This window comes from Medicago sativa, chromosome 8 (genome assembly GCF_051527215.1).
Source record: "Medicago sativa cultivar Bolivia chromosome 8, Bolivia_mono, whole genome shotgun sequence".
Lineage (NCBI taxonomy): Eukaryota > Viridiplantae > Streptophyta > Magnoliopsida > Fabales > Fabaceae > Medicago > Medicago sativa.
This window is the reverse complement of record NC_140756.1, coordinates 53093232-53120024: the sequence shown is the minus strand read 5'-3', so window position 1 is coordinate 53120024 and position 26793 is coordinate 53093232. Positions and strand designations below refer to the sequence as shown.

Genomic DNA, 26793 nt, shown 5'->3' with positions numbered 1-26793 from the left:
CAAAATATTGGGGGGAGAGGCAAATATTAACTAAAATATTATAATTGAAATTCATAAAAATCATACATAATTTCATCCAAAAAATGTCATCGCGAAAACTCTAACATAAATTAAAGCTCCAAATACACTATCGGCCAACTTAATAGTCTATCCTAGCCTTCGAAAATTAAAATGAACCTATTTAAATTCTTGCATGTGTGAATTGAGGGGGTACCGGAGAGACTATGTACGTAGAAATAAAATTGTATCAAAAGTATTTTTATAACTTTCTATATAAAAAAAAAAATTAAAAAAAATTGGGGGGTGTCGTGGCGCCTATGGGTCTCTTAAGAGATGCACCCCTAACCATGAACCGATACACACATATCAATTCGTATGTTAAGAGAATTATATGACTTCGTTTTGAGTAAGTTTTGCTTACGGTTATAGGTACCTAACCAAACTTCAAGGTGCTTAAGAATTTACTTACATTTAGTAATCGGTAGCCATCAATGGATCAACCTCTCAAAAATTTCCTTTTTATTTTCACAACATTATAAATCAATCAAGTATTATCAAAGAAGTAGACTATTAATTTCCTCCATCAAAGGTTCATTATTATCATAATAATCGTGAACATTTTCCTTACGTGGAGAATGAAATAAGTGGCAGAATAAGATTTGAGCATAATTTGATTTTGGATCCGAAAATTGTGAGATTGAGCATCTATTTTGTATTAGGAAATAAAAAGCGAAGTGGCTATTTTCTTGGACAATAAGTTGAGCAAAAACGAGATTTTATTTCATTGATTAAAAAAACAAGATTTTTTTTCTTTTCTTTGGCCAACAAATACACAAATAGACGTGGAGAGGGAAGCGATTACAAACCTACCTACAATCATGTCCCTATAATGCATAAACGAGATTTGATTTGGACAATTTCTATTTTTGGTACCGGTAATCATTTAGAAGGGAAGTTTTGACGCAACGGTAAAACTGTTGTGACGTGATCGAAAGATCACGGTTCGAGGTCCTAAAAAAGTGTCCTTAGTAAAAAAAAGAGTAAGATTGTGTACAATACACCAAAATGGTCCAAAACATCAATTTTCCGTAAACTCGTTTTTCTAGTGAAATTGAAGTAGGGTTAAGGTTGTATGCTATTTATATGATTTCTAAAAATGGTTGTGATTGGTTTCATCAAGTCTTAGTTTGTTTTGCCTTGAAAACGGGATTTTTCTTGAAAAGTGATAAAGTGAGACGAACTTTGTGAATTTCATGATTTCGTAGTGTTTAGCGGTGAAACACCAAGGTATACTCTACTGCACCTATATGTAGCCTAAAGGTATACTTAGTTGAGGCATTGGATCTTGTTTACTCGATTTCGGTTCAATAGCTTCAATTATTTTGAAAATGATAGCAAGATAGACGAACTTGGTTGAAAATGGTTCTTTTAAACCGATTACTTTATAAATCTTTCGTGAATGGTTTTATATGACTAATTGAGGATATGTGGGTGATTGTTGAAGGTTGAATATGATATTTATCATGGAATGTTGTGTTGTTCCATTTTACTTGGTTCATGAGGAGTATATGGAAATTGTTGTGATATTTTGTAGTTGATGTTGATGTATGTTGATCCATGTTGATGACTCTTATTGGAATTGTGATTTGTTGGATGTGTGGACATGAACACTTGATAATGCAATTGTTGTTGAGATAGTCAATGTAATTGGAGATGTACTTTTACATTGTCGTTGATGGTTGTTATGTTGAAGGTGTGCATTATCGGGTCGTTGTTGTATGTCCATGCATCATATCATATGAGTCGTATGTGAAATGTAAAAGGAGGTGTACTTTTACATAGGTGATTTGTAAGAGGAGGTGTACTCTTACATATGATGTTTTTGTTGCATCATGGGTGACGACCTTGAGGAGATTTGGTACCACATGCATATATGTGTCGAGTATAGGCGCATTGCATATTGAAATGTTATCTTGTTGTGATATGTGAACGTTGTTTGTTGGTGGTAAGTGTACTTGATAAGTGCTTGCTTGTTGTACATGGAATGATTGTATGAATGTATATATATGGAAGTTAATTATTCATGTACACTTTGCTTGATATTTGAATTGATCTCTTCATGTCAATTTATTATTTATTGATTATGATTAATGTAAAGCTTACCCCCGAGTAGTTTTTGTTGTGCGGGAGTAGTTCGCTTTTGGTGAGTGCTTGGATAGTGGGAGCTATCTCCACTATCGTCGGAGTCGTAGGTTTAGGCTCGATTAGGGTCGGTGTCTTTATGTTCCGTTGGATTCTATTTTTATTTTGGTTGATATTTACCCACTTGTCGGGACTTGGAGGATTTTATGTGATGTTGTATTTTGACCATGGCATGTATATGATGGAGATATATGATTTGTATCATTGCGACCGTTGAGATGTTTTATGTAACAGCCCGATTTTTCGCTAGATTTATTTTATTATTTATTTATGTGTGTTATATGTGCTCTTATATGATTATTTGCCTCTGTGTGTATTTTTGGTCGGGAATTGTAGAATTCGGTGTTAGAAGGGTATCTTAGTCATTTTGGACTTAGGGGTATTTTGTTCATTTTAAGTAGGGGTAACTTAGTAATTTCGTTAAGGATTATTTTTAGTGCTTAGTGAGAGTTTTTATTTTACTAAGTGCTAGGGAGTTGTAGTAATTTATTTTATTACCGGTAGGTGACCGTTAGTATTACATTTTACCGTTAAGTGAGTAGTAACATTTTGGAGTTAGATTAGTAATGGGTTAGGCCCATTAAGACATTGTGAGTTGAGCCCAATTAGGTGGAACCTATATAAACTCTAGTTTGTAGAGAAAATAGGGTTTTACCAACATTTTCACAATTGAGAAGAGATAGAGAAATTCGTGCTTAATTTCGATGATATGATTATATGCATGAATTGAATGATAATTGTGTTGTTGTTGTTGGATTTGTATGTCAAAATGGGTATATATGAACATGATGAGTTTTTGTATGAAATTGATGATGAATAATGCTGTGGTTGTTAGATTGATGATGAATTCATGTTCAAATGTTGTTGTTGTTTTAACATGTGTTGTTGATGAATTGATGCATTAGGTATCATGATTTGATGAATTGGTGATGAGAATTGTTGTTGTTGTTGAAAGTTGTAAAAGTTTGGTGAATTGGTGAATTTTGATGTGTTGATGTTACAATCTCAAAACTTGTGTATGTTTAAGTGTTTGGAAATATATATGACCTATAAACATCTTTGAGATTAAGTTTTGGAGTTTGGAATGATCAAAATTGGGATTTTTAGGTGAAAAGGGGTTGGAACCCGAAACTTTTTGACGAGAAAATATGAAGGCTCGCTTGAGCGAGCCGGAAGCGAGCTCCAAGCGAGCGTGCCCAGAACTTTACGGACACAGGTCTCTTAAGCGAGCTCCAAGCGAGCTCTAAGCGAGCAAGTCCATAACTTATCGGAACTTGGTCGCTTAAGCGAGTAGGTCGTTGCTTAAACGAGCCGCACCTCGGTTCAGCCACCTTTGATTTTTTGTTTCGTGCACTTGAGGACCAATCCGAACTTTCTAAAATGTTTCTTTTGACTTGAATTGGACTTGGTTTGTGAATTGAACTTAAACTTATGAAAAATGGTCCAAGAACGCCGATTTTTCCGAAAACTCGTTTTTATCCGAAAATTGAAGTAGGATTAAGGTTGTATAATATTTATATGATTTCTAAAATTGGTTGTGATTGGTTTCATCAAGTCTTAACATGTTTTGCTTTGAAAAAGGGATTCTTTTGTAAAAAATGATAAAGCGAGACGAACTTTGTGATTCTCATGATTTCGTCGTGTTTAGCCGGTGAAACGCCAAGGTATACTCTACTGCACTTAAATGTAGCCTAGAGGTATACTTAGTTGAGGCATTGGATCTTATTTACTTGGTTTTGGTTCAATACTTCAATTATTTTGAAAATGGTGGAAAGATAGACGAACTTGGTTGAAAATGCTTCTTTCAAACCAATTACCTTATAAATCTTTCATGGATGGTTTTATATGATTAATTGATGATATGTGGATGATTGTGGATGATTGAATATGATGTTTATCATGATATGATGTGTTGTTCCATTTTACTTGGTTTATGAAAAGTATATGGAATTGTTATGATATTTGGTAAGTGGATGTTGAGGTGTGAGATGATGACTCTTATGTGAATTATGATTGTTGAATGTGTGGACATGTATACTTGATAATGCAATGTTGTTGAGATAGTCAATGTAATTGGAGGTGTACTTTTACATTGTCGTTGTTGTGGTGAAGTTGTGCATTATTGATAAGTGCCGTGAAGTAGTGCTTTTAATGTTTATTTATGGCACATTTGTTACTTGTTTCACAAGTTATCCAGGGAAAAGCCGAGAGAAAAGTGAATTTTGACCTATTACGCTTTAGTCATCTTACTCTACCCATTTGTGCAGGAATTGAGTGTCCAAACATCAAGCAAGTGCAAAAACAACAAATTTGGGCAAAGGCCGGCTCGCCATGGCGAGCCAAAGGTGAGCTAAATGGTGAAGACTTCCAGAGAGCACAGGCCACTTCGCCACCGAGATGGCCATGGCGAGAAATTTCGCCGGGCGAACCAATGGCGAGCTGAAAGGCGAAAGTTAGGCGGTTTGATCAATTTTTGGTGACGTGGCGAGAATTCCATTGGTGAAGAAGACCGAGCTCGCCATGGCGAGCTTAATTCTGCCGGGCGAAATGTGACTTTTGCGATTTGTATAAAAACTCATTTTCTCTCATTTTTTAAGGAGAAGAAGTTAGTTCTTATCTTAGTTTTTCTCATAGTTTTCATAGGTAGATATTTCTTAGGGAGAAATAAGGTAGATCATATAGAGTGAGAGTGGTTTTGGAAGTTGGATCTTTATTTCTTTGTTGAGACATCACAAGTGTAATGAATCCTTCCTTTTCAATCCATCCTTGCAAGGCTTCCATGATGATGTGTAGCTAAACACTCTTTGTTAGGATGAGAGGTACTTGATCTTGCTAAACATGTAATCCTTTTGATCTTGCAATATATGATTCTAGCAATTTATATTCAATATTGTTGTTATTCTTGTGTTAATGCTTTCAATAAGATTCAAGATGATTTGGACACAAACTCTTGAATCTAGAGCTAGAGTAGCAATATATCTAAGGTTAACTTCTTTGACAACTTTGTTAATCTTGTGATAATCACCATAATCAAGAGTTTAATGCTTTCGAGATGCTTAATCGTGGACAAGGTCGATTAAGTTATCCGATCGACTTTGTTATCGTTTAAGGGATTTGGACACGAATGTTTAAACGATAACTTAGAAATAATTATATCACTTTGGACACGAAGGGTAGTTTAGAATTGATTGTGATAATGTTGTTTATAAATCTAGAATTCGTATGGATCATTAGGTTACGTGTGACGCTTGGTTAAGGAACTCTATTCCTAACAAGTTTCAATCCTTATTTATCTCATCTTTTACTTTTTGCAATTAGTTTAGTTAGTTACATTTCAATTCAAACAAACAAGTACTCTTAATACTTGGAATGATAATTGATGTTAAACCGTCTTTGATAACGCACTATTCCCTGTGGAGACGATACAAAAATACTTATCTTGTTTGATGCTAAGAACGACTTTCATCAATTATCGGGTCGTTGTTGTATGTTCATGCATCATAATCATATTGAGTCATATGTGAAATGTAAAAGAGGAGGTGTACTTTTACATAGGTGATTTGTAGAGGAGGTGTTCTCTTACATATGATGTTTTTGTTGCATCATGGGAGACGACCTTGAGGAGATTTGGTAGCACATGCATATATGTGTCGAGTCTAGGCGCATTGCATATTGAAATGATGTCTTGTTGTGGCATGTGAATGATGTTTGTTGATGATGAACGTGTTTGATGAGTACTAGCTGTGATGCTTGAATTTGTTGGATGAATGTAATTATGGAAGTTCATTGTTCATGCAAACTATTTGAGAATTGAATAGAACTATTTATGTCAAGTATTAATGTTATCTCGTTGATTATGATTAATGTAATGCTTACCCCAGTTGTTTTTGCCGCCTACGTACGTATGGATGGGTAGACGTTGTGCGAGAGGTAGTCGTTTTGTGGTGAGTGCTTGATAGCGGGAGCTTTCTCCGTTATCGTCTGGAGTCGTAGTTTTAGGATCCGATTAGGTCGTAGAGTCTTTGATGTCTTATTGATTTTCTGTTTTATCTTGTTGATGTTGTCCACTTGTCGGACTTGGAGGATTTTTAGTTGAGGTTGTATTTGACCATGACATGTATATGTTGGAGTTATTTGATTTGTATCCGCCGCGACCGTTGCGATATTATATATATTAGGGGTGTTCAAAACTGAACCAACCCAATAGAAAAACCGCAAACCAAACCAATCCAAACCGAAACCGCAAAAAACCGCACTTGGTTCGGATGAATTCGGATGACTTTTGCACCGAACCGCACGGTTCGGTTTGGTTTGCGGTTTGCATCTCAAAGCAACCGAACCAAACCAAACCAAACCGCAACGATAATGAATATTACTTAAATATGTACTAGCCCAATTACATAGCTCAAGAATAATCTCTTTTGATTCGATTTTTCCATTGTTGCACCATATGTTCGATTCTAATTCTTTTCCATCTCTTTCAATTCATTTCCGGTGATGAATTTGTTTCCTTTACCGCCCAATAATTTGTTTCATGCTTATGTTTCTTCTTAATTGTACCTATTTTGATATAAGTTTTACCTAATATTTTATCATATAAACATCAAAATAAAATGTCCTATGTTTATTTTGTAACAAGTTGGCAATATTAGAGTTAATTTAATATTTTTTTATCTCGCGATAAACCGCACAAACCGAACCAATCCAAACCGCATTGGTTTGGTTTGGTTTGGTTTGGATGACTTTTTAAAAATCAACCGAACCAAACCAAACCGCATGATTTTTTATCACGCGGTTTGGATGACTTTTTTTGCTCAAAACCGAACCAAACCGCACCGCGAACACCCCATATATATATATATATATATATATATATATATATATATATATATACATATATGTTTGGATTTTGGATTTGTGTTAGGCGTAGCGTCTATTTCTTGAATATTTGTTATATTCGCGTGTTTTATCGCTTTAATAGAAATAGGGCGTTACAGAGGCAAAAGAAGAAAACTAGGGTTAAGAGGAAAGGAGGCATAAAGAGATGGCCAAGGAGAGATTCAACCGTAAGAATTCATCAATTTGCAAAACATCAAGGTAAGGGGGAGAATCTTTGCACTTTAGGGTATCTTAATCTATGATTGGAGGGTAGTCTTAAATTTTAATAAGTTGTTGTTGTTTTGATATGAATTTTGATGAGAGAATAACAATGAACAAATTGAAAGATGAGAATTGAGGAAAACTAGTTTAAGTTTTTGAATTGAGTTTTGGTCTTAAAAAGAGTGGATAATCTGGTAGGTTAACGAAGAATTAGTGTTTGAATGATAGGGTAATCATAGACTGAAGATTAGAATCATATTGTGCGTGATATGTGCATTTCTTTAATGTGTTAAAACTGAAAATATGATGATGATTATGTGTTAATGATGTTGTATAACATGATGAAGAATTGTGAATATGTTTTAAATGATGATCAAATGATGTTATGCCTATTTATATATTATTCATGTGCCCCAATATATGTTATGATGAATATTCTCACCCCTTTGTTGTTGTTATGTATTACGGTGTTTGTCTTGTTGGGGTGCAAACATCGGGACGAGGAGCTCTAATTTGCGGAACATTTAGAAGGTGGCGACGAAGATATACTTCCGTAGATATTATCTAATTATTTATGTAGTAAAATAATCATGCACTCTGATACGTAACACTAGGGTTGGGGTCAAACGTTGAATGTTTAATTTTAGGAATCTTAAGTATTTGAAATCATTATGATATTTTCCACAATGACGATTGAGAATCGGACTCGTTCATTGTATGAAATGTTTTTGAAGTATTTTCCGCATTCTAAAATATAACATATTATTTATTATTCGAATGAATGATTGATGAGTGTGTAACATCCTTTTTTTAAAATTTATTCGCATTATTTACTAAATCAACGTTGGGAATTAAGGTGTTACGGACACCACACATCTTTTTATCCAAAATAGTTATACGAGATCTTTCCTAGTAAAACCTACATTAGCGTATCCACTCTTACGAGCAACCATATATCCCATTATATGATAGGTTACTGATTCCATTTGATTAAAGATCATTAAGTTGGGCACTATATGCTTGAGAGATTTTACAATACAATGGGTGCCGGTGTGTAAATTCATGGTTATGTCACTCTTCAAAATTAGACACTACATATCTCCCTTTTTGGCTTTGTAATGCACACAAAGCCTTGCTTCACAATTTGTTCGGGTGAGATGTCTATGATATCTCTTCCTATCATTCCTAAATAAGTGCTTCTTGCTCTTAACCCATGCTTGTTGCACACAAACTACCTCATTATAATTATTCCACTACTATTGCTCCTAACATCACCTTTCCTAATGGCAAAACCTTTGCATTTTCCATAACAATAATTAAATTTATACGCTTCATCAACAATACCAAATTCAAGTTTAAGAATTTCATCAGAGGCAATGAAATTTACATTCACCAACCTGTCGCCTACTAATTCATCGGCGATTGAACCCTCTTGTTGAACTGAATCATCATAAACATCATCATCATCATCACCATCAACATCATCTTCAGGCATCGGACGAAAAAATGATGTTCTTCATCCTCATATAAATCATATGTGTATTCTACTTCAGTGGAATCGGCGTCCAAACAATCTTTGTGTTGTTCCTTGACAACCTTAAAATTTCGAAAATTTTAACAAAGCATAAGTTTTTTTTTTATAACAACATAATATTATTTCAAAAGACGCATCCTAGCACAAGACGTGCAAGAGGCTGGGATACAAGAACAAAGCCTTACAATATCAACACCATATTAAAAAAAAAAAAACTACCACCAAAAGGCTTTAAAATGCTAAACAGAGGCAAAAAACAAATGGCAAATGCTACAAAGCGAGAAAACCAACACGCCTAACAAGCGTATAACAACATATCAATGGAATATTATTAAATTATTAATCCATCGGGGTAATAATTTAATTTTATTTAACTACGAGAGGACAAAATATACAAATGTAATTTTATCCATACAAGAACAAGAAACTTTTATTTTACACGAAGAACATAATGCAACTCTTGAGCTTACAAAAAACACATAACCTCGTAAACAAATAAAACCAACAAGAGCTTACAAAAACATGTATGAATTGCCTTTTTGCGTTGTTGTGAATGAAGCTAATCTTCTAAGCGATTTATGGTTCTTCGAGATAGCACATGAATCTATATTCTGCGTAGTTGTACATGATGGAATATATGCATGTCCCAATATTTTAATACATAAGTGCAATCAAAACAAACAAAATGAGGGAAACAATTAACACTAAAAAGAATATGCATATCATATTTCAAATATAAAATCATAATAAAAATCAATGTCATATCTTCAATCATCCTATCAATACATATTTTGTGATTAATGTAAGCTACACGTCTAGCGAAAGTGGTCAAAATAACGACCGATCGGTACAACAACTAACTACTATTTGCTAAAACTAGCGAAAAATAATACGTGTTATGGTACAATTGTGTTCTCGGCGGCGGCGTGAGCAAGAATCTTGTACGGTTTCATATATCAATTCAAGATTTTCACATTGAACAAACGATAAGCGAAGATGTTTAGAATCTAAAAGCTTCAACTAGGTTAGATTAGATTTTGTTCATAAAATGAAATAACTAGTTAAACTAATCATTTGGCTATAAGACTCAATTTCTATCCACTAAATCATGAAACCTCTCTTAAAATTCTATCTATTACAGATTTTTGCATACTTTAATGCCAACGTTAATAAAAATATTCAACGACTAAGTTAACGCGGTGCGCTAGGGTTGAACTCGAAAATCTTGTTAATCGTAACAAAATCCCTTCAAATCTTCATCGTACAACAAAAATGAGGGAAGTTCCAATCATTTACAATCCACACTACAAACCCTTACTACCACTATATCGTGAAACATAGTACACCATAATTTCACCCTCTCTACCAAACAACAATAAGAACAAAATTCAAAAAACCCTTTTTATTAAAACAAAAAAGCATAACCTAAACTAAACAAACATGGTGAAAAGGAACAATTTTTCCTTCTAAAACGAGCGAGATGAAACGTTCGAAGTAGCCGCAAATAATAAGTAATCAATCTTACCTTATGTTGTGCGAATTATTCGGTTCCGAAGTAGGCTGTGAAGGTTGGTTGGAGCGAGATGAAGGAAAGGGATTCGAAAGATTTACGAACACTAAAGAACGATTTTGATGGTCTAGAACTGGTATGATTTGCAAACCCTAAAGAACAATTTCAAAGGTCTGGAATTGGTATGATATGTGAACCCTAAAGGAAGATGAAGATGAACAAGTTTTTCAGATTTGGTTTTAATTTACGATTTAATTTTTTTTAGGGAAATTTACGATTTGATTTTGATGCGAAGTTTTACGGTTAAAAAATAAAATAATAATAAAAATTGTTAATTTTGATTAATCGGGTACACAATTGCAATAAGTAAAATATAATGACACACCTTAAGTGTAAATGTGCAATACATCATATAATTTAATGTGGCATGAATTAAATACACAAGTGCTCCATGATTGGCCAATGGTTTAACTTCACCAAAAAAGTCATTATCATGACATATAATTTTCCTTGACTTTAACCATGTTCTATGTCAAGTCACCGAGTAAATCTTTCTGCGCAAACAATGATTTACTCAAGACCACTACATGGAAACAATTTTGATAGCAAAAATTTGCAATTGCATTCTTTCAACTGGTTAAGTTAAATGTGCACACACACACACACACACACACACACACACACACACACACACACACACACACACACACACACACACCCCACTAAGATTATGTAAGATAAGTCAAACAAAATGTATGCATACATCAATGCAATTTTCAGCATGAACATGCATCTCTACGGCTAAAGATCAACAAGGGAAAAGCAAAATAGAATACTCCATCTTAATCTTCCTGTCAACAAATTTGATTTGCTTTAACTTTTCACTACACCATACTAGGTGATGTTTTCTCAACCTTTTCATGTTTATCACCTTTGAAATCAACCTCAATCCCACTTGAGCCGAAGCTGGTCATGATACTCGTTGTGTTTTTGGAACTTCCTTACTATCCAATTCTCACTTATCCACTTGTGCTTGATCGGCTTTCTCTCCTTCTGCAAATATTTAAAGCACAATTTTGTTAAAATTTGATAATGTGCACAAAACCAAAATGTATAACCATTATTTAGGTCTATCTACTATAAGTTCCACCACCATTTACATTTATCTCAAACTCTCAAATAGTGCACATAATAGATGGTGCATAGTACTTGAAAAAGACTTGCATATGAAATCACAATAGTTTCATTTAGAGAGACAAAAAGTGTAATTTTATCAAGCAAAATATTGGCATGAAAAAACATCATAATTGAAGTAGTTCCAATCATTTACAATACAAAATATATGTTAATATACAAATATGAAGATAAACAAAGAAGTACAAATGGATATATGGTTTGCTTGGTAGATGTGGTGATAAAGTTAAGGAATGAAATGATAATGATAGTCTCGAAGTCTCGGGGTCGATTCTCACATTTAGCAACAACTAACAAATTTAACAATTAGTCGTTTAAAACAACGAGAGAAGTACGAGAGCATAAACCAAACACATGCAAAAGTCTATTTAAATCTATAATTCGAAAGAGCTAATATATATCTAAAAAATCTTCCATAATAAAAATTTGTAAATGGCATAAAGTTTGTAAAGAGTTATTTACATAAAAAAATAAATAATAACCTTATGCAATTGCGTTCGGATATCTCCTAGAAGTTACGAGATGTCTTCCTCCTTGAGCTCATTCCCTTTGTGATGAGATACTCTATGGAACACGCTTCCATCATCTTTATCTCCGACAAACTCCAAAAATACTTGCATGGATTCCTTAATTATCGTTCTAACCTTTCAATAGCAATTGCATCCTCCTCGTCACCCCACACAATTTCTTTCTTTTCCTTTGTGCTATCATCTGGAAAAAAAATCATAACAATATTTTACCATACAAAGCATTGACACGAATAAAGATTCTAACACATAAACACCGACATTAATTAGAACAAATATAAGTGATTAGATGTCGTTATATATTTTGGTGTAAGACACTAACACATGCCATTTCAAACACTAAATCATTTTTCAATATGAAATGTTCGTGCTACAAAGTGGTTACAAAATCTCACTCGGGGTTGGAGGTGTGTGTGCTTGCAATAACAAATATAAAAATCCTCTAAAAAATAATAAAAAAAAAGGATTAATTTTTGGTGCACCTATTAGAGTTGGAACTTGGAGCACGTTGCGAATGAGTGATCGATTCTTGACATAATTTTGAATCCTATGACCTTGTTGAATTGGCTCTTCCTCCGAAACCGTTGGATGAGGGCTTGAAAATGTAGAAATTCAGCAGCAACTAGATTATATCTACGAGACCATTGCAAACCATATTGTTTCAACTCTTTTATTTTCTCATGCTGCCAACATAGCATTTCCCAAGAGAGACAAATTTGTCCAACATAAACAAGTTCCAAATCCTTATTCAATTCATCAACACGCTTCAACATTGGGTCATATGTGTTCTTTTGTGCTATGCGTGACCACAAATAGTGAGGGATCACTTGAGGTTTTCCGTGTTGCAAAGTTGATTTTCGCACTAAAATTAATTTTAAAGGCTCTTTGAGTTTAAGAAGATCTACATCAAGGGTAAAATAGATAATTTAATTAGCAAATGACAAAGGAGAAAATAATAACAATTTTATTTACTTTTAAAGGAATAAACAAAAAGAAAAGAAGAAGAAATGTAAGGTTAGCCACTTCCTAACAACTTTTTCAAATACTCTCACAGGTCCAATATATAAGAGAAAGTAAATCAATAAAATTTGATGTATCTGTTTTAAATTTAAATTTTAAATCGGATACATCAACTTTTGTTGACTCAATTTTCTCTTATAGATATGACTAGAGAAAGTACCGTATTACTATAACATTGAAGAAAATTGGTTAATAAGCCTGAGTCACATTCAAATATTAACATAGAAAATATCCCAATCCAAGATGAACTCAATGAAAGTGTTTTAACATAGAAAAAGAAGTAAAATAATTTGCTTCTTACCTATTGCATACAAGGCTTGATAATTCAAGACATCAAGTTTCCTCATTTTACGTTGATAGCATCTATAAACCTTCTTAATTTCAACAATGTGATCTTTGTATTTTATTTTCTTTTCAATACTGAATGACTTTATTTTCTCTTCAAAAACTTTTAAAAAGTACTCTCTTTCTCCATCTTCCTCCTCTTCACCAATTGTTGCAAGTCCTCCTTGTTTTCGGCTCCTCGATTCATTTTGATATGTTTCATTAACTTATCAAACTCCAAATCTTCTTCGGTTTCTTCTTCATCGGATGAAGAATCATCCTTTTCATTTTCACACTCAATGAACCCTTTTCCTTTCTCATCATCATTTTGAATATCACAAACCACCGGAGCAGTACTCTGTTTCTCCTTTTCCTTTCTCGTCATCATTTTGAATATCACAATCCACCAGCACAAAGTACTTTGTTTCTCCTTCTCTTCGTTCACTTTCTTTATGAAAATCTTTATTGCTTTGAAGAGTAAAATTAGCTGGCTCTGTTGTAAGCTTATCAATCTCATAATCTTCAAATGTATTCCTTTTGTTTTGTTCAATTGAAGCTAGTGGAACGATTTTCTTGTTTTTCCTTTTAATATATGAAAGAAGAAAATAAGGAACCATTATTTATTTTCCACACATTTACCATATATTCATAAAAATAAAAATCATTTGTTTATTAAACGTTGATATGGGGAATGGATTCTCTAAAGTGTAATTCTCTAAAAAAAAAATTGATAAATCTGAACCACACACTTAGTTATAGTATCCACTTTTCTTTGTAATTTTATATCGCCTTTTCTCTCTCATATTTAATGATATATATATATATATATATATATATATATATATATATATATATATATATATATATGTAACAATTAAAATAAATTGAAAGAATTTCAATTAAGAGAATCCAATAAATATTCACGGGTACCAACCCTATGATATGAACGACAAAATTGCATGAGAAAAGCTATTTAGAAGGCAATGTCCATCAAGTTTTCATGAACAAATTCATTAGACAAACATCAGTTGATTGAATTAATGTGTGTTTTCACATAACAAGGGTTTTGGTTAGGTGAACACAATGGTACCTATGAAGTTTTGCTAGATAAAACATATCATCCATTTATTTAAATGACATGTCATATATTTTGTATTTATTTATTTAAAAAACAAATTTTTAAATCATAGTTACATAATTTGCAATTCACATTGGTAAGCGGTACGCGGCATGTGAAAAATTGGTACATATGGGGTTATAGATTCGGAGTACAATTGCTACCTAATTGATGTAGGCAAACTAATTAAGTGTAGTAAGTTATCAATTAATATGTAAGAAAAATATCTCTTGACCAATTTTTTTTTTTTTAAGAAAAAGATGTTTTACTCAATGTGAGTTTTTCCAAGCTGTTCAACATTGTCAACGCTTGCGCTACTCAAAATATCTTAATATATTTTTTTTGACACAAAAATATCTTAATATTTAATTAGTTATATTAATTAATAGTGCAAAAATGTAGAAAGATTATATAATAGCCGACTATAATTTTTGCTCAAAAAAAAAAAGCCGACTATAATTTATCTGCACCATAGTTTTTTTCCCTTACTCTTTTATCTCTTATACAACATTTTCTTCGATCTTCACCTACTTATCTTGGTTCGCTAGTTTTGAAGAATTATAGGGGAATTTGTGCAAATCAAATTCCAAAAGTACCATGAAAAGAGGCAAATATTAACTAAAATATTATAATTGAAATTCATAAAAATCATACATAATTTAATCCAAAAAATGTCATCCCAAAAACTATAACACAAAATTAAAGCTCCAAATACACTATCTACAAACTTAATAGTCTATCCTAGCCTTAGAAAATTAAAATGAGCCTATTTAAATTCTTGCATGTGTGAATTGAGGGGTACCAGAGAGACAATGTGTGTAAAATAAAATTGTATCAAAAGTATTTTAATAACTTTCTATATAAAAAATTTTTTAAAAAATAAAAATTGGGGGGTGTTGTGGCGCCTATAGGTCTCTTAAGAGATCCGCTCCTAACCATGAACCGATACACACATATCAATTCGTATGCTTACGGGTCATCGACTCAACCAAACTTTAGGATGCTTAAGAATTTACATTTAGTAATCGGTAGCCATCAATGGATCAACCTCTCACAAAATTTCCTTTTTATTTTCACAACATTATAAATCAATCAAGTATTATCAAGGAAGTAGACTAATAATTTCCTCCATCAAAGGTTCATTATTATCATAATAATGGTGAACATTTTCCGTAAGTGGAGAATGAAATAAGCGGTAGAATAAGATTTGAGCATAATTTGATTTTGGATCTGAAAATTGTGAGATTGAGCATCTATTTTGTATTAGGAAATAAAAGCGAAGTGGCTATTTTCTTGGACAATAAGTTGAGCAAAAACGAGATTTTATTTCATTGATTTAAAAAACAAGATTTTTTTTCTTTTCTTTGGCCAACAAATACACAAATAGACGATTACAAACCTACCTACAATCATGTCCCTATAGAAGGGAAGTTTTGACGTAACGGTAAAGTTGTTGTCACGTGATCGAAAGATCACGGTTTGAGGCCCTAAAAAAGTGTCTTTTGTAAAAAATAGAGTAAAGTTACGTACAATACACCAAATGGTGAACCTCCTTCGATACCTTGTATGTGCGGGAGTTTTGTATATCAGACTACCTTTTTATTGACCAGATAATGAATTGGTGTGGTCACAGATTCAAAGGTCTAAAGGCCGTGTGAATCCAAAGAGACTTGAGGAAGTAATAACTAAGTCTTATAATTTTTTTTATTTCAATATAACATAAAAAATAACAAACAAAGAGTAACACAATATTTGTTATGAACAACTCATACTTACATGACGGATCCATGGAAGGAATGCTCATGAGACGGCGGCATTTGGCCGGAACCCTGGACTGAGGTGAGGCCCAATGATATGGGTATCGTAGTAGTGTATCTGCAAATACTTTGACACTTAAACCAAGGAAATGCTCAAAATAGGTGTGAGATTTTGAACATGCATACCTTAATAAACAACAGGGTGATGCTTATATGGTATGAATAGTGTGGAATCGGGCTTCGGTCAGACTACAGTCCAATCTGAAATAATAGTATATTGTTTTTTTTTATTTCCTCACAAAGTATATTAATAGTATATTGTTTTTTTGTGTGTTAATAATATATTGCTAATTTTGCACCATTAATAATGGAACTCGATATATTGTCCAATGTCCATATTTAATATCTTCAAACTATAACACTTGAATAACAAAAAATATAGAACCCCCCTTAAAAAACAAAAAAATAGAAACAAAAATGACACTAAAATGTAGGAAATATTTTATATTCTTCGTAAATTAAAATAAAATACATTCATCCACTTTTTCTTTTTTGAGGAAACATTCATCCACTTTTTTTTCTTTCGAAAATGCATTCATCCATTTTATTTAGCATTCTCCTATATTTTATCACTTTTAATAAAAACGAGTAAAACATATTTTAATTGTTAAAATAGATCACTAATTGTAGTTTTTATTCTACGGAAAATCATCACATTTATTCCTCTTTTCTCGATTAGGAAAGAAGGATAAAAATAAAATAAAAAATAGTAGGGACGATTTAAGGATTCAAAACAATAATTATTTTATTTTTTTGTCAAAAATAATTATTCTATTTTGAGAAATTAAAAATACAGCATTCAATTCCTTAAAAAAATTAATACAGCGTTTAATGACAATTAGGGTCTTTTATTTAAGATTTAAAAAACATAACTTTGATATTACACTACAAGAAACATAGCATTTTGCCGGGGGCAAAATCACGAGAAAAAGGACAGAATCACAGGGAAAAGGGACATTTGTGAGGGAATTTGTCGGGGGCGAAACACTCACAAAACACCTCGTCGCAAACAATTAGTGAGGGGTTACACCCCTGGGACAAAAACGTGGGGTCAAACCCCACGGCAACCTGCGTCACTAAAGCCTGTCTTATTCCCCGGCAAAATTCGTCACTTTTGTCCGCAACTATGCGAGTCCGATCCGACTTTGCGGTCTGTTCAAACTTGACCGCCGACCGACGAAATGTCAAATCGGCAGGGGTGACTTCAGCCAAGGCCTTTGCGAGGGGTATAACCCCTGTCAAATGGTATATTAATTTTTTAAAAAAAGGTTTTATTTTTTAAACTGATTTTTTAATAATTAATTAAATGTTTTTATAATAATTTTAATTAATAATATGTATTTAAATTAATTAAAAAATCGAATTTTTTTAAAGTTGTTTTTGAAATACAATTATTGTTTCAAAAATCATTTTAATAAATAAAATTTAATTTAAATAATAAATAAATTTGTTTTTAAAATATAATTAATTGTTTCAAATATCATTATAATTTCTAAAATTGATTTAAAATTTTTTTTAAAATATAATTAATTATTCATATACTTTATTTTTAACTTGAAAATAAATAAAAAAACAGATTTATTTAAAAACAGTTTTTTTAACGCAACATGTAGTGAATTTATACCTATTTATTCATTAGATTGTAAATAGTTTTATTATAATGAGTATTAAAAACCGTTTTAATTAAAAGAAAAGAAAAGATTTTTATTACACTATATTAAAAAGCCGTTTTTTCTACATAAAAAATTAAAAACAGTTTTTAAAAAATAAACAGTTTTAAAAAACCTTTTCTCTACAATAAAATACATTTAAAATTTTAAAAACTAAAATAAATAGTATTTAAAAACAGTTTTCTATACATTTAAAAAAAATAGTTTTAAATTTTCAAATATAAACAGTTTTCTGTAAAATAAAGTTAAAATAGCTCTAATTTTTTTAAAATAAAAAGCAGTTCGAGGTTGAAAAAAGAAGAAGACAGTATAGGCTTGAAAGCTTATTGTTGGACCCATTTTTTTTGTCATTCTAATATGACTATAATTAAACATGTATTCAACAACAAAGAATTGGCTTTTCTCTCAAAAAAAAAAAAAAACAAAGAATTGGCTTTGACATAACGCTGACAACAAAGAAAATATATAGTTCAAAATGAAGTAGAAACATTAATAAAACAAAATTATAAATAAATAATTAAGAGAGTTTATATACCATAATATTGAAGCTTCTTAAGATTTTCTTAGAGAAAAGTGAGAAGATTGAAGTAAATAGGGGAAGTAGAAATTGCAGTAAGGAATGGAGGAAATTGGTGCAGTAGAGAAAATATTTTGTGTGAAGGAAAGAAGAATGGTGTTGCTAGCTTAATATATAGCAGCGATATATACATAGGACCTACCCCTCATAATTACACTTCAATCATGTGTCTAGTCAACTTGTTTTTTTTTACAGCTTTTTACCGTTTGCCAGGGGCAACCCCTCGGTTGGGCCCTGTTTTTCGTCTGTCCAAGGACAACTTTGTCAGCTTTTGGCAGATCGAATTTAACAATTTGAATATTCAAACCAATTATTTTCCCGCCTTGCAAAAAGTGAGGGGTTTTGCGAGGGCAAACCCTTGTGTTTAATGCCAGGTGTTGTCCTTGGCATTTTCCCCGGCAAATTTCCCGGGGTTTCAAACCCCCGTCAAAATCCTTGTCAATATGTCATATTTCTTGTAGTGTTATAGTCATGTTTTGTGTAAAAGAATTTCAAAAATTATTTTGTTCAAATTTATCTTGGTTTGTTCAACTAAAGCTAGGGGAATAAGTGCTCGTTTTTCTTTGATATATGAAAGGAAAAAAAGAAAAAAAAACCATTATTCATTTTCCATGCATTTAACAAATATTTATAAAAAAATAGTCATTAAAACAAACAAACAAAAAAATGATTTCCTTCAAAAAAAAATAGATGTTTTTTTATCCAACCTGAATATGTACGTGATTGATTTTGATACCCATAGATGATCAATCCCTCAAGTTTCTTTTCACAACATTTGAAATCAAGTTATTATAAAGAGTATGATTCAATTTTTTTTGATAAAGAGTCGTAAATAAACTGATAATTTCCTCCAAAGGTTTATTAACCGATAAATAAACTGATAAAGAGTCGTAAATAAACCGAGCGTGATTAGTGAACATTTGCCATAAGTGGGGAATAAAAAAGTTTAGCGTAGTTTGATCTTGGACCCAAAAATAAGAGATTGAGCAAATATTTTGTATAAGGAAATAAAAAAAGAAAGAAAAGCAAAGTGCGTTTTTTGTTGGAGAGTAAATTAAGCATTTTTTGGAGAGAAGACAGTAAATTGAGCATACACCGGGAAAATTAATTCTATTGCATAATGACAGACAAGTGCGATTGATTTGCTAAAAAAAAAAGAGACCGAAATGGATAATATTTAGGCTATTATTTTTCTCATCATATCTTATGAGTTTCTCGCGTGCACTATTCTGATTTTAAAATTTGAAATGTTTCAACGTGTTTTCGAGGTTTTTTTTGGAGTATTTATGCCGTTGGAATTCTATAATACGAACCGTATAGGATACGCGAGAAACTCATAACGTGAAAAAAGAAACAATCTGATATTTTTGTATTGTTTGATATAGAAAGTGCTCGTCTTATGGAACATGACAAAACATTTAGCAAGAAACTGGACAAAAAAAAAAAAAATTTGTCCCTCACTAAATCATTTGACAACTCAAAAAGTATTAAAACATCCTTTTTGGTATCCAACAAAAAAGAAAATACTCTTTTGGTTCAAATGGCCATCCCAATGACATTTCTTTTGTAACCATGCATCACTACATCCTTAAAAAGACCGCAGCCATCTATGTTTTAATGCTTTCAAACTGATGTACTTACATTAATGTCTAACTTAATCGGGATGTTAGCATAATTGTCGAATGTGAGTTCAAGTTCACATATATTTTGTGTAACATCCAATTTTATAGTTTTAATTATTGAACGTTGGCAGAAAAATATCAAGAATGATTTTGGAGAAATAGGTGAGAAATTAATTACAAATCGTTTGATAAACAACTTTCGTAACATTCGTAATTAATTATTTACAACCAAAATATTCAAAAATGATTAAAATACTCAAACTTAGGCATTTAATAACTACTACCAAAATAAGTGTACTATGTATACATTTTGTCTACTAATTTCCAAACTATCAACTTAATATAATAAAGTGATGCCTCTAAAATGTCGAACTTCTCATCTTTCGACGTCATCGGCGGTCTTCGTCTTAGTCTCTAAATCTGAAAAAATAACACTAATGAGATACAAAATCCCGGTAAATAATACACACAAATTTAAAAACGATTATTGTTCTCGATCGGCGCAGAATGCTTGGAAAAATCAATCATGGTATCCGCTTTCTTTCTAAAATAGTCTTTAAAATATACATAATTAATACAAATAAATCAATCAAAACTCATTGTTATATGGAGCATTAGCTCATCCAACATGGGGTACAAGGGTACGAGACTTATCTATATGGAGCATATAGCTCATCCGGGTAAGTAACTATGAGGGATGAGTCTTGCACCCCATATTAGACACGTTATGTGCTTCATATGGATGAATATTGTACCCCATAGTTATTTACCACGATGAGCTATGTGCTCCATATAGATGAGTCTTATACTCCACATGAGATGAACTTTGCTTCATATAGAAGGGGTTTTGTACCTCATAGTTATTTGCCCCAATGAGTTACGCGCTCCATATAGACGAGTCTTGTACTCCACATGAGATGAACTTTGTGCTCAATATGGACGAGTCATGTCGGGCCATCTCCTAACCGATGTGGGACTCTTAACGAGAACTCCATAGTCGGGGTCGGTCCTATGATTTTTGGTGCCCCGAGCGAAACAATAGTTTTACCCTTTTAATTATTCAAATATCTTTCTTCTTGCATTTTTTGTTGCAAAAGATACATTGAAAATCAAGGTTCTCTAAAAATATATTTTCAATAGAATTAATCAAAAGGAATTGAAAATAAATATATCTATTTAATACTAACTACTAAATAAAAATAAAATTTTTGGTGTCCCTTATAAAATGGAGCTCGGGCTGCCACCCCTTCCGCCCACCCTCAGAACCACACCTTTGCCCATAGTTACTTACCTGAATGAGCTACGGAATCACATAGGAATCCATGTATATGGAGGATGAGAATGGAAGCAGGGGATGCTCATCAGTTATTCATGGCTATCATGTCATTGGTAACTAAAAACTAACGAAGAAAAAGTGCCAATTTTGACCATACCATCATGGCTATCATGTCATTGGTGAGAAGTATGATATTTGACAATCGTACCAGCTGGTTTAGTAACAATTATAAAAGAAAAACAACGTTGTGTATATAAAAAATAACTTTATTTAAGATCATTATAATGGAAATAATTCTGATACCAAAAATTTGCAACTGTATTCTATCAATTAATCAGTTTTCATGTGTATATAATAAACACACACACACTGAGATTATGTAAGATTAGTCCAAAATTTATAATTTATGTATACAACTTTGTAATATTCTGCATGAACATGTATCTAAAAAAATGTATCTTCTCCTCTCAAAAAAATGTATCTCTATATCTAAAGAAGCTGAATGTAGTCAACAAGGAAAAAGCAAAAATGAATACTCCACTTGAATCTTCTTGTCAACAAAATTGATTTGGTTTAACTTTTCACTACACCATACTAGGTGATCTTTTCTCAACCTTTTCATGTTTATCACCATTGAAATCAACCTCAATCCTACTTGAGCTAGAAACTGCTCATGATCCAGTTGAATTTGATCCTCATTGTGTTTTTGGAACTTCCTTACTATGCAATTTCCACTTCTTAATCTTTCCTTGAGTTTTCTCTCCTTCTACAACATTTAAAACCAAATAAAAAAAATGAATAGCGACTAAACTTGCCGACTGGAGAGACGAAAAATTCAAAATAAGGATCATTCTTACAAACTTAATGTTATGGAAGACTGAATTTTAGATTAAAATTTAATAGTGACTAAACTTAAAAACTCGTAATTTTGTATGGTAAAAACATATTTAACCTATGAAAAAAAAGTGTAAGTAGACAAAGGAAAATAAATAAAAAACCTTATGTAATTGGATTTGAATATCCCGTAGAAGTTCTGAAATTTCTGTGTCCTTGACCTCATTCTCTTTGTGATGATGAAATACTTTATGGAACACATTTTCATCATCTTTATCTGCTCTCACAAACTTCCAAAACACTTGCATGGATTCCTTAATTATTTGTTCTAACCTTTCACTACCAATTCCATCCTCTTCACCCCACTTAATTTTTTTCTTATCTTTTGTACTATCATCTGCAAAAGAATCATACAAATTTTGTTACGTGATAAGCACCGACGAATAGACATAGATAATAATTTTGAAAAGTTAAAGTGGTTGAATGTAAATACATGTATTACCGTGAGAAACTAACACAAGTATAATACATAATACACTTTCATTCTGAAATATCGATCGTATGTTGTTGTTACCATAATTTTAAATTGTTGTTCACAACCGCAATGGCAGCTGTAATATTGACGATTTAACTAGGTTGTGTTTTAACGCAACATAAAGGTTTACAATGCAACTACAATTGCGTCGGAAAGTAGTTTAAAACGAGGTTGTTACGACATCTAACTTAGGGTTATGTGTGTGCATGCAATAAGTAATTGAGTTATAGTTAAATTTTGTTTCACCTTTTATGATTGGAACTTGAAGCAAGTTGCGAATGACGCACCGATTCTTGACATAGTTTTGAACCCTATGGTCTTGTTGAAATGGCTCATCCTCTAAGAACCGTTGCATAAGGACTTGAAAAAGTTGAAATTCACCGGCAACTAAATTATACCTACGAGGTCTTGGAGAATCATATTTTTTCAACTCTTTGATTTTCTCATGCTGCCAACATAGGATTTCCCAAGAGAGACAAATTTGGCCAACATAAACAATTTCCAAATCCCTATGCAATTCATTAACAAGCTTCAACATTGGGTCAATTGTGTTCTTTTGAGCTTTGCGTGGCCACAAATTCTGAGGGATCACTAGAGGCTTGACTTGTTGGACGGTTGATTTTTGCATTAAAAATAATTTTGGAGGGTCCTTTAGTTGAAGAAGACCTGCTTCAAAGGTAAAACAAGTAATTTAATTAGCTAATGACAAAGGAAAACTAAAAACAATATTATTTACTTTAAATGAATAGGTGGTTCTTTAGTTTTATTTTATCTTTTTACACAGTATAGTAATATGTTAGCTGAAATGCAACTTTAGATCTTACCTAAAAAACAAGAAATGTTACTTTAACATATTTTCTTAAAAAAAAAACATATTTTCTAAATACTATTATTATAATATTGAAGAAAATGGATCAATAAATCTCACTCACATTTTTATATTTTAACAATCTCAATATGTAAATTTGGACTCAATACATTGGCACAAAGACACAAAAGTAGTTGATTTTGATCAATGTATCAAGATCGAACGATTCATGTTCTAACTTTGTATTCTAAATATGAATTATTTAGTTAGGACATGTGTCGTACGATTTTGATCGAACTGCTTGAAGATGGACTTCGTCAAATGTATATATGCACAAGGTTGACATTGGATGGAAAATAAAATCAATGGAAAATATTGGCAGAGTGGAATTGAAAAGTTTTGGTGTAGACTTGCCTCTAACAGTGGCTTTGTGATTAGAAAGAATATAAAGGGTAAAAGTAGCTTTATGTGCACATTATTAACAAACTTGTAGCAACACCTAACTGTAAATAAACATGCAGTATCCAAAAGTGAAAGGAAAAAAAATTGCACAAAACAAAATACAACACAATAACATAAATCAAAATATTTCAATACTCCCCCCGTTTCAAAATAAGTGTCGTTTTAGGTGTTTACACACATATTAAGAAATGCAATGATTAAAAGAAATAGAATGGTTATTTTACCAAATTATCCTTATTAACTATTGGTTAGTTTCAAAAGCAATACTTTGGAAGTAGTGTGCGAGTATTAATTGGAGGGTAAAATTGAAAAGAAAAAGTTATTATTGCATTGGAAACCGAAAGTGACATTCATTTTGAAACAAATTTTTTTGGCTAAAGCGACACTCATTTTGAAACGGAGGGAGTAATAAACTTCATTGTGTTATTTTGAAGTGTCAAACTAGAACATCATTACATCTAATTTAAACATAATTCATTAATGAATATTTAGACTAACTCCGTGTTCTAATCTCTAAATAATATGCTTATGAAGCATGGATACGTACCGGATACCGGACATGACACGTACATACGGACACCGTTAATAATTCGAGAAAATCACGTAATTTAGTATAATTATTCGTGTCGGTGTCGGATACGACACGTGTCCGACTATGGGACATTCTAATCCGAGGAGTGTCCGTGTTTCATATAAAATGATCAGACATTGAAATTATCCAAATACAATATGAACCAAATACAAGTATTTCAACATAGAAAAAAAGTCAAATAATTTGGCTCTCACCTATTGCATGCATGGCTTGAAAATTCAAGACATCGAGTTTCTTTATTTTCTGTGCATAGCATTTGTAAACCTTTTGAATTTCAACAATGTGATCTTTGAATTCCATCTTCTCTTCAATACTCAATGGCTTTATTTTCTCTTCAACAACTTTTGAAGAGTATTCTCTTTCTTCTTCTTCTTCTTCCTCTTCCAAAATTGTTGCAAGTCCTCCTTGTCTTGCATTTTTCAATTCCAATTTGATTTGTTCCATTACCTCATCATTCTCCCACTCAAATTCATCCTCATCATCTTCATCTTCCTCATAATCCATTTCATCCAACTCTTCTTCATACAATGTTTCTTCCCTTTCGTATTCGCGCTCAACAAAACTATCCGAGTCTTCTTCTCTATCACATGAAAATTGAGTTTCCTTTAATTCTTGAACTTCCTTAACACTTTCACACTCAAATTCTTCACAAGAATTTTTAGAACCTATAATCTTACATGTCAAAGAATCATCATTGGAGTTTGAAGCAAGTTTTCTATTTTCTTTAAGTAATTCATTTTCACCATCTTCTTGAGAAACATGAAATTCCTCTAAATTATGCTCCAATAGTTCCTTCTTCTCTATATTTCCAATGCTTGAAAATCCATTATCATAAGAAACATTTCTTAGGAAACTAAAGCTTAAGACCATAGCTTCTTCATCAAAAACACCAATATCTTTGTGTTGAACTAAGGAACACCTACTTGTTGTAGAATCAAACCCTTTTGTTTCTTCTTCTTCTTCAACATTTTCTACACTCTTTCCACCATCAAGATGAAAATCGGAATCGCCCTTTAACAAAACAGAGCACTCTTTTTCATTTTCATCTACCAAAGAACACTTTATATTTTCAATGCTAGAAAGTGCATCATTTCTTAGGAAAGAAAAGCTTAAGATCATAGGTTCTTCTTCCAAATCACAAGTATCTTTTTCTGGCACAAATTGACACTTACTAATATCATTGAAAACAGAATCTCTTGATTCTTCTTCTTCTTCTTCATGAATTGTTTTCAAACTCTTTCTACCATCTTGATCAAGATTAGAACCACCTTTTATAAAAACAGAGCACTCTGTTTCATGTTCATCAACTTTCTTAACATCATGAGTGACACTATGCATAAAAACTGACCCTTTTGTTTCTTCTTCACGCTTTCCTTTCTCATCAACTTGTTGGTTATCACAATCATTCTCCACCAGAACAGAGTACTCTGTTTCTCCCTCTCTTTCTTCACTCTCTATATGAAAATCTTCATAGCTTGGAAATATCAAATTAGCTACCTCTTCAGTGAACTCATCAATCTCATAATCTTCAAATTGATTTCTCTTGTTTTGTTCAACTAAATCATGTGGAACAACTTGCTCATTTTTCCTTTGATATCTGAAATAAAAAATAAAAAATAAGGAACCATTATTTATTTTTCATTATCTTTTTTCTGGCTAATATTATTTATTGGCTATGCATTTAACATAAAAATAAAACTGAATAAAATTTATCAAACCTGAATATGTATGTGAGGATCAACCCCATGGAATGAACCACATAATTGCATAAGAAAATCCATGCAGAAGCCAATGCCCAAATCAAGTTTTCATAGACAAAATCACTAGGAAAACATAAATTAATTGAATTAATGTGAGTTTTGAGCATAACAAGGTTTTTGGTACCCATATATGATCAATCTCTCAAGTAATTTTTCTTTCTTTTTATAAAGAGAAGGAGAGTACTAATTTCTTCCAAATTTCTTGCATCAAAGGTTCATGAATCATGATGAAATAGTGATTAGTGAAGAATTTGGCACAAGTGGGGAATGAAATAAGTGGCAGAATATGATCTAAGCATAATATATGATTTT

General features: G+C 32.1%; 1 protein-coding gene and 2 pseudogenes across 1 annotated transcript; all 3 read right to left on the bottom strand.

Moving 5' to 3' along the window:
- Window positions 1-8153: 8153 nt before the first annotated feature.
- On the bottom strand, window positions 8154-11139 carry LOC146899480 (protein FAR1-RELATED SEQUENCE 5-like; annotated as a pseudogene).
- On the bottom strand, window positions 11072-13796 carry LOC146899479 (uncharacterized; annotated as a pseudogene).
- A 7991-nt stretch (window positions 13797-21787) lies between these two features.
- Window positions 21788-26755, bottom strand: LOC146899478 (uncharacterized). The gene is made up of 5 exons (XM_085733855.1): window positions 26440-26755; window positions 24916-26318; window positions 23106-23525; window positions 22489-22721; window positions 21788-22256 (listed from the first exon to the last, which is right to left on the bottom strand). The coding sequence occupies exons 1-5, from the start codon at window positions 26607-26609 to the stop codon at window positions 21999-22001; spliced, it is 2484 nt and encodes an 827-aa protein (XP_085589981.1). The 5' UTR covers window positions 26610-26755; the 3' UTR covers window positions 21788-21998.
- Window positions 26756-26793: the final 38 nt, after the last annotated feature.